The sequence below is a fragment of the Otolemur garnettii genome, unplaced genomic scaffold (genome assembly GCF_000181295.1).
Source record: "Otolemur garnettii isolate 467f Iridium unplaced genomic scaffold, OtoGar3 scaffold00025, whole genome shotgun sequence".
Taxonomy (NCBI): domain Eukaryota; kingdom Metazoa; phylum Chordata; class Mammalia; order Primates; family Galagidae; genus Otolemur; species Otolemur garnettii.
In genome coordinates this window covers 13,463,067-13,475,555 of record NW_003852420.1, presented here as the reverse complement: position 1 = coordinate 13,475,555, position 12,489 = coordinate 13,463,067, and the positions used below count along the sequence as shown (strand labels likewise).

The 12,489-nt window shown below is 51.7% G+C and overlaps 1 protein-coding gene across 2 annotated transcripts in view; it reads left to right on the top strand.

Annotated features, from left to right (window-relative positions):
- SIRPA (signal regulatory protein alpha) overlaps positions 1-12,489 on the top strand; it is a 43,954-nt gene that overhangs the window by 1,209 nt on the left and 30,256 nt on the right. Inside the window, exon 2 of one of the 2 annotated variants that reach the window (XM_012804178.2) lies at positions 93-180. In XM_012804178.2, the coding sequence (XP_012659632.1) occupies positions 102-180 (79 nt within the window). In that variant the 5' untranslated portion in view covers positions 93-101. Of the gene's footprint in view, positions 1-6; positions 181-12,489 lie in introns of those variants that run through there. The other variant, XM_023512188.1, reaches the window with a different exon arrangement.

The following is a 12,489-nucleotide window of genomic DNA, read 5'->3' as shown; positions in this document are numbered from 1 at the left end:
GGGGAGGAGGGGGGAGCCTTAGTCACTTCCCCGCTCCAGCCTGCGCCCGCCCGAGCGCGCACTCACGGCCGTTCTCCCTCCTCGCTCCGCAGCCGCGGCCCATGGAGCCCGCCGGCCCGGCCCCCGGCCGCCTCGGGCCGCTGCTCTGCCTGCTGCTCGCTGCGTCCTGCGCCTGGTCAGGTAAGCACCCCTTGCTCCCCACCGCTGTCTCCCCAAACTGCGGACCCAGGCCTCTCAGACTGATACCGGGATCCACTCCGCTAGTGTTGAGCAGTAGTAGGGAGAGAGATAACTGTAACCAGGGTAATAAATGCAGAAATTGAGGCCCAGAGAGGGCCAGCGACATGCCCAAGGTCACACAGCCAAGGATAGTACCCAGGTCTCTTGCAGTGAGAGTCTATCTCTGTAGATTGTGATGGCGTGCACTGTGCTGGGCACTGGGACGGAGGAGATGAGTTGGTAGCTTCTTCCCAGTCTGATGGGGGAGGCAGGCTGACAGTGGCTTTCAGAGCAGGGCTCCCTGCTTTCCCTAGAAGCTCTCTCTTTAGACTTATGCTTTCCACGTGTTTGGCTTGGGGTCTGGGGGAGGGAGTGAGGGCAGAGGTCCTCCCAGTGTTGCCTGGAAGGGAACAGACACAGGCTGTTGCAATTAGGGAAGAGTGAGCTATCCCTCTGGTGCACGGAGTAAATCAGTATTTGTGTATGGGAGAGAGAGAGGCCGCGGTAACCCCAGGATGAGCTGCTGTGAGATCAACAGATCCTTATGTGAAAACACAGTGGATTGTCCCTGTGGTTGCCAGTGCCTCTCCCTGGATGGTCTTGCTCCTTGATGCTCTTCTGGCTCTAGCTTCCTCCTGCCTTCCTCAGGCTTCCAGGCAGCTCCCTGCAGCTCAGGTGTTCTTTGGGGATGTTACCTGTGGCTCTGAGCATGTCTTTCTGTTGGCCTACATCAAACACCTGGCTGTCGCCAGCAGGCGGGCTCTGAAGGCTACTGTGTGTATTCGCCAAGGGGTGAGGTCACCATTCCAGAGTCCTGCTTCTTAAAGGGTTTTTGCAAAACCGTGTGCCTCCTGGAGGGCAGGGAGGGGGCCGAGAAATGGCGTTAAAGGAGTTGGGAGGGAGAGAAGAATGGGGATTTTGGTTTTTGGCCTCTTGAAGCTGTGTGTGGGGTTAGGGGTCTCTGCACCTCCCAGCTTTGAGGAGGGAGGAAAAGATGAGCTCAGTATCTAGCCCCCCCTCCTCCTCGCTTTTGCCTGGAAACTGGTAACCATCTGATGGCTGGGAGAACTAGCAAAGAATGGGTGGAAGGAGAAATGGGGTGGACAGTACCTTCCTCTTGCCCTGTGGTTTCCCCTGAACCCCAAGAATATGCATCCCCCACCCACCACCCACCACCCTAGTTCTTTTCCGTTACATTTGGGTCCTTGCTGGGAGGAAGGAAGCCCTGATAAATTTCATGTCTCTCCAGCAAGTGGCAGCTCAGATCTGCTCCTTCCTGCCTGAGCCGGCCATTTGAACCCTGCAGAAGTCCAAGTTCCTACCTTGCCATCCTTCCTGGCCTGGAAATGCACAAGCATCACTCACAAGTGCTTAATTTTCCTGAAGCGGGGAACTGGGCCCAAGTTACTTTCTGAATGTCTATTCTAGACCCTTCTCCGACTAGGAGCCGGTGGTTCAGTCCCTGGCAAATGAACGGTGACGCTGATTAACAAGTGTTCAGATGGGCAGCCTGCCTTTCCCGGGGCACTGGCTGGGAACACCAACACCTTTCTTGTGAGCAAATCTCCCCCTTTCGCCTATAAAAACAATCTATAAAATGGTAAAGATTGGGCCATAAAACTTCCGTTCCAATGCATTCAGCATCAATAGCCTGAAAAAGTGGGAGCAGCAGAGGGGCCAAGATTAGCTTTGAAATAAATAAATCTCAGGAGGTAAGAATAAATTTCTTGGTTGAGGGTGGTGGGGAAGGGATGGGATGTGACCCCCATAGCTCAGGCCTCCCAGCATTCTACACTGTGTTCTTCCGGGCCTTCGTCACACCCTGGGCCTGGGCATGGAATTCACTTGGTTTGGCTAAAGACTGGGGCTTTGGGACTTTCCCTCTATTACTTCAGATATGGAGTTTGTGACAAAGCAGAAGAGAGACAGGATACAAGGGCAGGAAGGTAGAAGGAGGCAGTTGTCCAATTTTCTAAGAAAATGGATTTGTTCGAGTGAGAAACTCAAATGTCAGGCTTAGGAAAGCAGCTTTGGATTGAACGACTAGTAGTGTCTCAGGCACAACTGTCAGCCTGGGAGGTGTCACATGATTACTGTGGCTTCACATGATCACGCTTTGGGGGGAATGGGGCTGGTCATGTGAAGTATCTTGGTTGGGGGAGGCAAGGGAAGAAGTTTCTAAAGATTGCTTTCAGCTCAAGTGCTGCCAAAAGGAGAATCTAAAAAGATACCAGTGAAGTCACCAACCTATGTTTTTGGAGCCAATGTGAGGTCTGCTTCCTAAAACAGCTGCACTGGCAGAGATTCTGAGACTGAGAGAAGGGCAGGGGGCTGGAGCTCGGGGACACCTGGTCAGCCTTGACTCTGGCAGCAGGGCCCGACATTACATCTGCGGGATGCTTGCTTGGCCCCACCTAGGCCTTGGGACTTCTGGGCCACCTCCCAGGCAGACCTCAGATGAACCTATTCGCTTTTGCTCTGGACTCGAGGAAGCTCAGCCAAATTGGAGGTCAGGCTTTGGGAGGCAGCTAGGCCCTCCAGTGAACTTCTGACCCTTTGGTAGAGGGTAGCATGTTGGTGGCTCCTCTGTACTTTCCTAAATGGTAAAGTTACTCTCACTTCCTCTTCCGTAAAAAGGTGGGGGAGGGTTTGGCTTGACATGTTACGTTCTTGGAAGGTCCTTAAAGCCATGTGTTCTCTGGGTACTTTCTGGCCCTTAATTATTCTTTACCAGCCCTGTGGAGACTCGTGGTATGATTCATTCCTTTACTTGCCGTCATTCGGCTCATATAAAATGCTAGTATGAACCATGTGTTGAGAGAAGGGCTGTATGATATATCTGAATGATCTCATCAGCAAAGATGAGTTGGCTCTTATCCCCATTTTTCAGATGAGGAAAATCGAGTCCAAAACTTGGGAAGTAACACGTCCAAGTGGTAGATGAGCTAGAATTTTGGAAACTGGCCTTCCTGTTGGGTGGCCTCTGAGAGAAGAAGTTACATGATTTAATCAGGATTACTTTGTCTGAGCTGGAGAGAATGAGAGACCCCCCCCTCAAGGCTCAGGTGGAGGTTTGTGGAAGAGTTTCTTTTCTGGGCAGAAGGTTTTGGACTGAGTCAAAAGCATTTCTCTGAAAGCCCACCATGGGTGGAAACACGGGCAGCCCCTCGGTCCTCACAAATCACAACACACAGGGAGTGATGTGGCTCCCATAAAGCCCCCTCCCATCTGGGCTGCCAAGCTCTGGAGCCCCTAGAGCTGGAATATTCCTCCCTGCATCTTCCTGGTGCCCTTTGCGACAGATGGCGAGGGGGTGTGCGAGAGGAAGGGAGTCTAAAAGTGTTGTATGGATCCCACACGCGCTCGCTCGCTGCTTCCAATGGCTCCGTGCGACAGGTTATTTTCTAATTTGTAGTCTTGGGCTGACGGAAGGTTTCCCTCCTCCCTCTTTTTAAATGTGCTCCGATTTCTGGCCTGTCAACACAACTCTTGATTATGTCACTCCCCACCTCAAAACTGTTGAGTGGGTCCAAGTTTTCTTTAAAAAACAAAAAGCCGCAGCAGCAAGGCCTGGGCTTCCTCCCTGACAGGCCTCATTTTCAGCCACACGTTTTCCAGCAAGCTGACCTGTTGAGGTGTTGCCAGATAACTGGGCGTCCTCCCTGCAGACCAAAGCTTTGCCGCTGGCTACTCAAGCACCAAGCAGAAGACCCCAGAAGTCCCCCGTGGTAGAATCCCAAGTTGGACCACATTTACTCCACTGTTCCCTGAACATATGAACAAGAGGCGTTGGATTTGTAGAACGCCCATTAACAGCAGCCTAACCCAGTCTGGGAAACACTTTCGTACAAATCTGTGCCCTCAGCTCAACTCTCTGCTCTGTCCCTTCCCCCATGCTGTTCCTGCCATCTGAAATGCCCCTCTTTCCACCTCCCTGTGGATCCTGTGTGTCTTTCAACGTTCAACTTATATTCCTCTTGCTCCGAGGGACTTAATTCCTCTTCCAAGTTTTCCCCCAGGATTTTATCTGTCCCCCCTCCTCCCAATTGGAGGCTACTTATTAACTTTCTGCTTCTTTTGTCACCATATAGTGCACTTTTTACTCGTAGACTGGGGTCTGCAAACTTAGCCACTGTGTGGTGGAGACACAGCCTAGCCTAGTTAAGAGCCCTAAGACCCCTGGGTGTCTGTCGCAGCCCTGCTGCCTACTTGGACAATTTACTGAACTTCCCTATGTCTCATTTTGATCTTCCACAGATGGGAGATAACATTAACATCTCTATTTCAGGGATTAAGTCAATTAATACATGTACAATGCTCAACCCATGCCCGGTATTTAATAGGCTCCCAGTACACATTACCCAGTGTTGTAATCATTGTCATTTTATTCTGCTTTGATTTCCTCATCTGTAAAATTCGGACTGACTTTTGTAAAGCATCTAACACAGTGCTTGCACATAGTAGGTACTCAAAGGACAGCAAAAACTGTTAAGGGACAGAGTGTTCTTCAGCTCTCTGTTTTTCCTGGTAGCTATCATGCTGTTGGGGGATGAACAAGTTGAGCAGAACCCCAGGGAGTCTGGTGTAATCTAAAATTGCCTGTTGCTGGGACTGAGTGCTGTGGGCACAGCCTGCCTCTAGGTGTCTCTGTCTAGATCCATGGGTCTGAAATTGTGTATTCCCAGACCTGGAGAGCCGCAGGGGGCCTGAGAGAGCCCTCTGTCCTTTCATCCAGTGCCTCATTGTGCAGCCCAGAAAACAGAGAAAAGGATTGGCCATGCGCTCACGCTTGCGCAGGGGATCCATGGCGAGGCCTGGGTGGGACGCCAAGCCTCCTGCAGAAAAGGCCAAGGCTTTTTAAAACTAGGCTGTTGCTGGAAGTTTCCACTGTCAAAGCCAGAGATCTGAAGGATCCCAAATTCTGTGGGAAAATACTAAAGTAATAATAGTAGGAACCATGTGGGTCTTGTGCGTACTGGGCTTGGCACTTGGTGTGTGATCCAGTGGCACCCACAGCTACCCTGGGTGGTGTGCATCATCTCCATCAGTCCCCAGCAAGGAACCAAGGCTCAGACAGGTGAAGCAACTTGCCCAAGGCTACACAGTAAGTATCAAAGTCAGGTTACCACTCAAATGAGCCTAATTGCAGAGCCTGTGTTAACTATTGTGCCATCCCTTAGCCTTGCTTGACAGGTAGGGAAACTGAGGCCCAAGGATGCTGGCATCCTGCTCTCTCAGTGCTCCTCTCATATTTCTGTTGATCAGGGTATCCTCCAGGAGGTGGGAGCAGCAGGTGTCCCCAAGATGTGTTTCTGTCCCCATTCTGGGGAAGGAAGCATCTATTTTCACAGCTGAAACTGCTTTCCTGTTAACTTCAGGCGTTCCTGGGGCTGGTCTTCTGAGGGAGCCCTCTGGGAGATGGATTTTCTCTGCCAGGTGTCTTGCCAGGCCCTCGGTCCAGAGAGATGCAAAACAGCTGAGGTGGAAGTCGGACGTGATGTAGAATTGGTTCTTTGTGTCTGTTAGATTTCCTGGCACATCCATTCGGGGGCGCAGGGCGTTAGATAGCTGCAGATTAGCGCCAGGAGCCCAAGGAGATCAGGTGCTCGGATCAGGAGGGAGATTGGAAGCCAGGCTGAGCGATGGGTCTCCTAGCCAGGAGGGACAGCCGAAGTGGGGGAAAGGTGGGGGTGCCAGAGCCACCCTATTCCACTGCCCCATTCCTCAGCTGCCTGTCAGTGCACAATGTGCTTGGCAAGCACTGAGCCCTGAACACATGTTTTCTCTTATCTTTTTATTTTGGAAAATTTCAAACATATGCAAAATGAAAGTGATGTAACTGACTCCACCGATCCACTGTCTGCCATTCTTATCTCACCTTCCCCTCACATTGCTGCAGGGAGGGGCACTGAGGAGTATATGCTGCTCAGATGTGCATCCCCTCACGTGCTCCATGGTTGGAGCCTCCCAGTAAGCCAGAAAGCCTGGAGTCCTTCATCCCCACTTTACAGAAGCAGAAACTGAGCCATCCTGAAGCCAAACTGGGTTCACCCCAAGGCCACACTCTCAGTGAGAGTTAAAGCCAGGACTCGAGCCTTAGTTTACTCTTAACCATTTTGTAGTTGTTATTAGGGTCATTTCAATAATAAATACTCATTCAACAAATATTTTTCAGCATCTGCCGCATGTCAAGGGTAGCTCTAGGTGTTCGGAGGATACAGACATGAGCAAAACCGACAAAAACCCCTGCTCACATGCAGCTGACGTTCCAGGGAGGAAGAAAAAACACACCAAGTAAACAAATGATGTCAGGCAGAGACAAGTGCTGGGAAGAAAACTAACACAGGATGAGGAACTAGAGAAGGTCAGAGGGACAGACCTGGATAAAACTGAGGCAACAGCCATGGGAATATCCAGGGAAGAGGCTTTCATGCAGGAGGAGCAGCATGTGCAAAGGCCCTGAGACAGGACTGAGCTTGCTGTGTTCCAGGAATAGGGAGGAAGCCAGCTCAGCTGGAGTTAAAGAAGACAAGGGTGGGAAAGTTAGCAGAGGTCAGAGCCAGACCAAGTAGGATCCGGTTCACTGAGCAGCTGATATTGAGCATATCTGGCCATGTGATGGGATCGCTATATATTTATTACCTATAGGAATAATTATACCCATTGGACAGAAGAATAAACTGAGAATCAGAGAGGTAAAGTGACTTACTGAAGATCACACAGCATTGAAGTAGAGCTAAGATTTGATCCTAGGCCCTGTATGAGGCAGTTTCCCCACCACTGCTCTCCATTTCCACCCTTGCCTCCTTCAGGGTCTTCATCCATAACAACTGGAGTGAGTCAAGTCATCCAAACCTTCCCGTGGTTCCCACTGCCCTTAGGATAAAATCAAAGTCCTTTATTACTGCATGGCATTTCCTGGACCATCTCTCTGACCTCATCTCTTAACCACCCTCTCTTTACTCCATGCCTTCAGCCATGTAGGCCTTCTTTCTGGCCCTCCTGTGTCCGCTGCTTTCTTACCTCAGGGCCTTTGCATCTGCTATCCTCGCCCACTGGAGCACATTCCTGGCTTTGCTTCCTTTGGGTTTCAGCTGCTGTCTCATATCCCCAGAGGCTTCCCAACCACCCCACTCTGAGTTTCCTCTTGTGATTCTCAATCATTGCACCAACTTATTTCCTGGTGCTCCGGGGCATTTCATTTATTTGTTTCATTATTTCAGCCCTGCTTCTCCCAGTGGGATATAAGCTAGGTGAGAGTAGGGACTGTGTCTGGTTTATTCACTGCTGGGCCTCCCAGGATCTTAGCACAGGGCCTGGCATACAGTAGGCAGGTTAATACATACTGATTGAATGAAGGAACAAGATGGACACTAAATGTTCCCTTTTAAATAGGAGGTTTGGGGCTGTGTGAAGTTGTACAAGCCAAGCCCCTGCCCTGAATTCCACACAGTCCCACCTCGTGGCCAGGCCAGCACCTTTCCCCAAATCCCTGCCCATTGTGCTGTCACAGTGGCCCTAAACATCAGGAAGCACAAAGGTGTCAGATTGGGGTAGGGGTCAGTGGTCAAGAAACCCCAGAATTTATACTTAAAATTCCAGCTACATGAAACTGCTCGCTCTGCTTTAGACACCATGATGAATGAGCAAGTGCTACAAACTGTGAAACGTGACACAATTAGTGCTGCACCCTTGGCCTGGGTTTGGTGTGGAGGGCACAACTCAGAGTCTGCCCCCACCCCAGGGTCATCATTGCACAAGGGGGTGCAGGGGGTCAGGATAGTCAGAGGTGGAGTCAGACCACTCAGCAGTGACCTTGGCCACATGGTTGTACTCCCAGAGCCTCATCTGGTCCTCTGTGAAATGGGGGTGGTGACAGCTGTCTTGCTGGGTGCCTTGCTGAGCCTCTGCAGGCAGAGGCTGTTGCGCTCTGGGCAGTGTCATGCTCATAAGCTGTCACTACTGCTCCTGTTATTATTGTGTTGTCATTGTTTCCTGGTTTGGAGCTGGAATAAGCAGGCGGAGTACCCGCCCCATCACTTCCCAGCAGGGAGATCTGAACCCAGTGCTCTGCCCCTCTCAGCCTCAGTTTCCCCTTCTGCGAAGTAGAGGCTCAGCTTGATGGCTCTCCTGCAGGTCACTTCCAGTGCTGATGCTCCAGCCTGGTTACCCATCTTGCCCTTGGTCTTGGTGATTCCCCAGGCTCCTTCCCTGGCAGGAGAAGATACAGAGGGAGCCCCTGCTTTGGGGCACATTCCTAACATGGAATCTGGGATGTGCTGCTGTGTGCTCTGGAATATGTGTCTTCCCCACTCTGAGCCTTGGTTTCCTCATCTACAAAATGAAAATGCTACCACTGTTCCCTCGCAAACAGGGTCTATTGAGGGTTATGGGAACTAAGAGTTGTGAAAAGTGCTTTTTCAAGCTGCAAAAAGCTCTATAAAAGGAATTGGTGAATAGTGTCAGCTTGGGGAAAAAATCTCTTCAGTCCAGAGACTGTCTGCTGTCGGCAGCAGAGTGTGCTGAAACCTTGGCAAATGTCGTTTAATAAATGCATGTCGCTTTTAAGGGGGCCTTTATCTCAGCTGGGAAAATGTGTGCACATCCTTGGCAGCCTGAGATTCCAGAAGCCTGAGCTGGAGGGGACCCACTGTAGGGAGAAGCGATTGCACATAGTAGCTGCAGGCTCCAGTGTTTCAATCCCACCTCTGCCACTTACCTGCCTCTCTGGGCTCAGCTTCCTCGTCTGTAGGAAGGGGATGGTGACAACAGCTCTCACCACGTTGCGCTATCATGAGGAGCTTCTCATTATCTGGCTAATCTGTGCATTGCACCATGAAAGCATGGCTGTGCAACACCAGAGCCTATCTCAGGAGAATGATTGGAGCCTGGAGGTTGGGAGGATACCACCTGGCTTCTCGGCCTCACTCCAGGCCTCAGTTTATTCCTCTGTAAAATGGGGAGGTGGGAAGAAGGTCCTTAGGTTACCGAGGGCCAAGCCCAGTAGGTAGTGGGTGTCATTAGTGCCTTCAGCCTGCTTCCCCAGCCTCTTCTGGTCCCTTGAAGCCTGTTAAGTACACAGGATATTTCAAGTACACAGATGGACAGTTCTTCCCTTGCTACTGCAAGCAGGATCACATGACCAGTGTCGCTTATCACCTCCATCTTCCATCTAAACCCAGAAAATGCCCACCAGGGCCTCTGGCCCTCCCTTCTTGCCAGCAGTGCACCTGGCGTGCTCACGTATCTTCTGGAGTGATCTCTTGCATACATTGAGGCAGAGCTTGTTCTGTCTCGGAGAGAATCCTGAACCTCTCAGGCTTAAGGATGTGATCATCTGTCGCCTCCTTCATCTTAAATACCCGGCTGCATGGTGACAGCTGCCCTACATTGAGTACTCACTCTGTGCCAGGCATGTCAGCCCATTTCATCCTGAGAACAACCTCAGTATCATTATCATCATTTGCCTTCTTCAGAGGAGGAGCCAGAGGTCCAGAGGGCTTGAGACGGTTCCTGGAGTCTCAGGGGTAGCAGAGCTGGAATTCAAATCAAAATATACCTTCAACAAGTGCCAGGCATTGGTTTAAGCCTGGGGAAAAAATTCAGTCCTTGCCCTCAGAGGACATATAAGTCAGTGTAGGCTAGGGAAATGGGCACTAAAAAAGTTAACAAGAAAATGCACAGTAAGTCAGGTAGGGGTGATGTATAGAAAACAAAGCTGACCAAGGGACCTCGAGGGGCATGGTATTTTAGACAAGGTATCCAGGGAAGGCCTCTCAGGCCCAAAGGAGGAGAAGGAGCCAAATATGTGAATGTCGAAGGGACGAGAATGTCTGGCAGAGCAGTGGCAGGTGGCCCTGGGGTTAAGTGGAGAATGTGGCATGACTGAGGAAGAGGGAAGCTGGAGAGCCCTGGGGCCACCGGAAGGATTCTGGGTCTCACCCTTCAGGAGGGTTTTGAGCAAGGGAGGGATGTCACCTAACTTAGGTTATAGAGGCTCCTCTGGCTGCAGGAAAGACATGGGTTGCAGAGAGGTGAGGCAGAGGCAAAGAGATTAATGTGGAAGCTGTGATAAGGATCCAGGTAAGGGATGGCCATACGGTGTAGGCGGTCAGATAAGGCCAGAGTCTGGCCTGATCTTGGAAGTCGAGTGGCGGGATCCACGGACGGACGGGCCATGGGCCATGATAGAAAAAGGAGTCAAGGAAACCTACAGTTCTTGGCCTAGCACTTTAACCGTTGAACACCTGACCTTGGGGAGGGAGAGGGGTTATATCTCCTGTTTACAGATGAGGAAACAAGAGGCTTAGAGGAAAGAGACCCTGCCAAGTCACTCTGCTAGGGATAAAACGTGCAGATCTTCTGGCCCCAGAAACTGAGCTCTGGACTATCTTGGCACCTAAGGAGATTACCTACTCTGGAGGGGTCGGGGGAGGGCAGGGTCTGCACTTCCCCTGCAGGGATGTGGCACAGTGCCCAGCTCTGAGTTGCCTGGAGTGAGGGTAAAGGGGAGAGCACCTGGGCCTGTTTGGCCCAGCCCCCGTCTTACGTACCAGGCCAGTGGGTCCCCATTTTTACCAGCTGCAATGCAGGTAGCAGTATGGCAGTATCTACTCCAGTACCTAGGTCATGTCCACCCAGTGGGTTTATCCAGCAGTGCCAGCAGAGTGCTCCTGGTGTGCTCTTCATATAGGCAAGCACAACCATCTTTTGGAGTGCTAGGTTAGCCCCCTCCCCAGCCTAGTCCCCTCCCAGCTTGCTTATAGCTAGTGAACATGCTCCAGTGACTCTCCCCTGGTCCCAAGATTGTGCAGGGCCCTTTTTCTCATCTCTGTCTCTGCTCACGTGGGAGTTCCCTCTTCCTGAAATGCTTTCCTTCACCCCAAGTTCTATTGGCCTTAAAGGCCCAGCTTCAGAGGCCACCACCTCCAGGAAGTCCTTCTGGATCAGACCCTCTTTTAAGACACCATCCCAAGCCTCTTGCAACCCCAGTCACACTGTGTGTAGTTCTCACCTGTGTCTAGGACTGCCCCACAGACTAAGGCATTCTCAAAGGCAGAGCCCTGTCTTACTTGCTTTCTCTGGCATCTAGGACAGAGCCTGGAAGCAGAGTGAGGTTTGAGAGAGCATGAATGAATCATTCTGACTCCAGAGGAAAGTCACTGTCTAGCCATGGCTGTCCAAGCATGACCTGTCCCCTTGGGAACTGTGGAGTCCATGTGCCCAGCCACTGATACAGTCCCCTCCTTGAATCTGGTCTCGAGTCCCTCCTGCCTTCCTGCTTGGGGTTGTGGGCTCCAGCAGGGCAGTTCTGGGCTGGCCCAGTCACCTCTGTGCCCTGTGGCTAGCACGTAGTAAGTAGGTAATCCAGAAATGTTAGCACCTCCTATCAAGGGTAGGACCCTGGACGAGGTGCCACACAGGGCCTTGTCCACCAGGAGACTGTGGTAGACTTGAAGGAAGCTTCTCTCTCACCCTCCTCCTCTCACCACCCAGTGCGTGGAAACTCACACGGCAGCCGCATCGTGCCAGGCGCATTTCCAGCTGGCCTCACTCCCAAACACCGGTGTGTGGACAGACGGGTGCACACAGTGGTCCCCACACATAGCTGTCTCCCCCTGTCAGCGCACACCCCCTCACAGTCACATCATGTGTGTACCACTCTATTGCACGTGCGCTCACCCGCTACACACACACGTGTGTGTACACACTCACATGCATGCCACTCCTGCAGTCACCTCCTGCCCTCGCCCCAGCCACGCACAACACAGACACTGACCTGCCCCTGCACAGTCCTCAGCCCACACGCATGCTCACTGCCCACATTTGGACACACTCCTCTGCTGTGCCCTGATGAGTTCCTGCACATCAGACTCTGCCTCAGAGGACATATAAGTCAGTCTAGGGTAGGGAAATGGACATTTCACACTCACACGCACACAGCCCCTGTGCCTGCCCAGGTGACCGCGTCTGTACAAAAGCTTGTGCTCTGCACAGCCACATGTGTCCTTTCACTCTTGTGTGCTGCTCTTTCATGCACACTCAGCACCTTTGTGTCCACGTGTTCTCTGGTGCACTCCTACACTCATCCTGCGTGTGAACTGTCTCCGCACTCAGCATTTGTGTCTATGTGTTGTCTTGTGCACTCCTGCTCTCATCCTGCGTGTGAACTGTCTCCACACTCAGCATTTGTGTCCACGTGTTGTCTTGTGCCCTCCTGCTCTCATCCTGCGCATGCACTGTCTCCACACTCAGCACATTTGTGTCCAC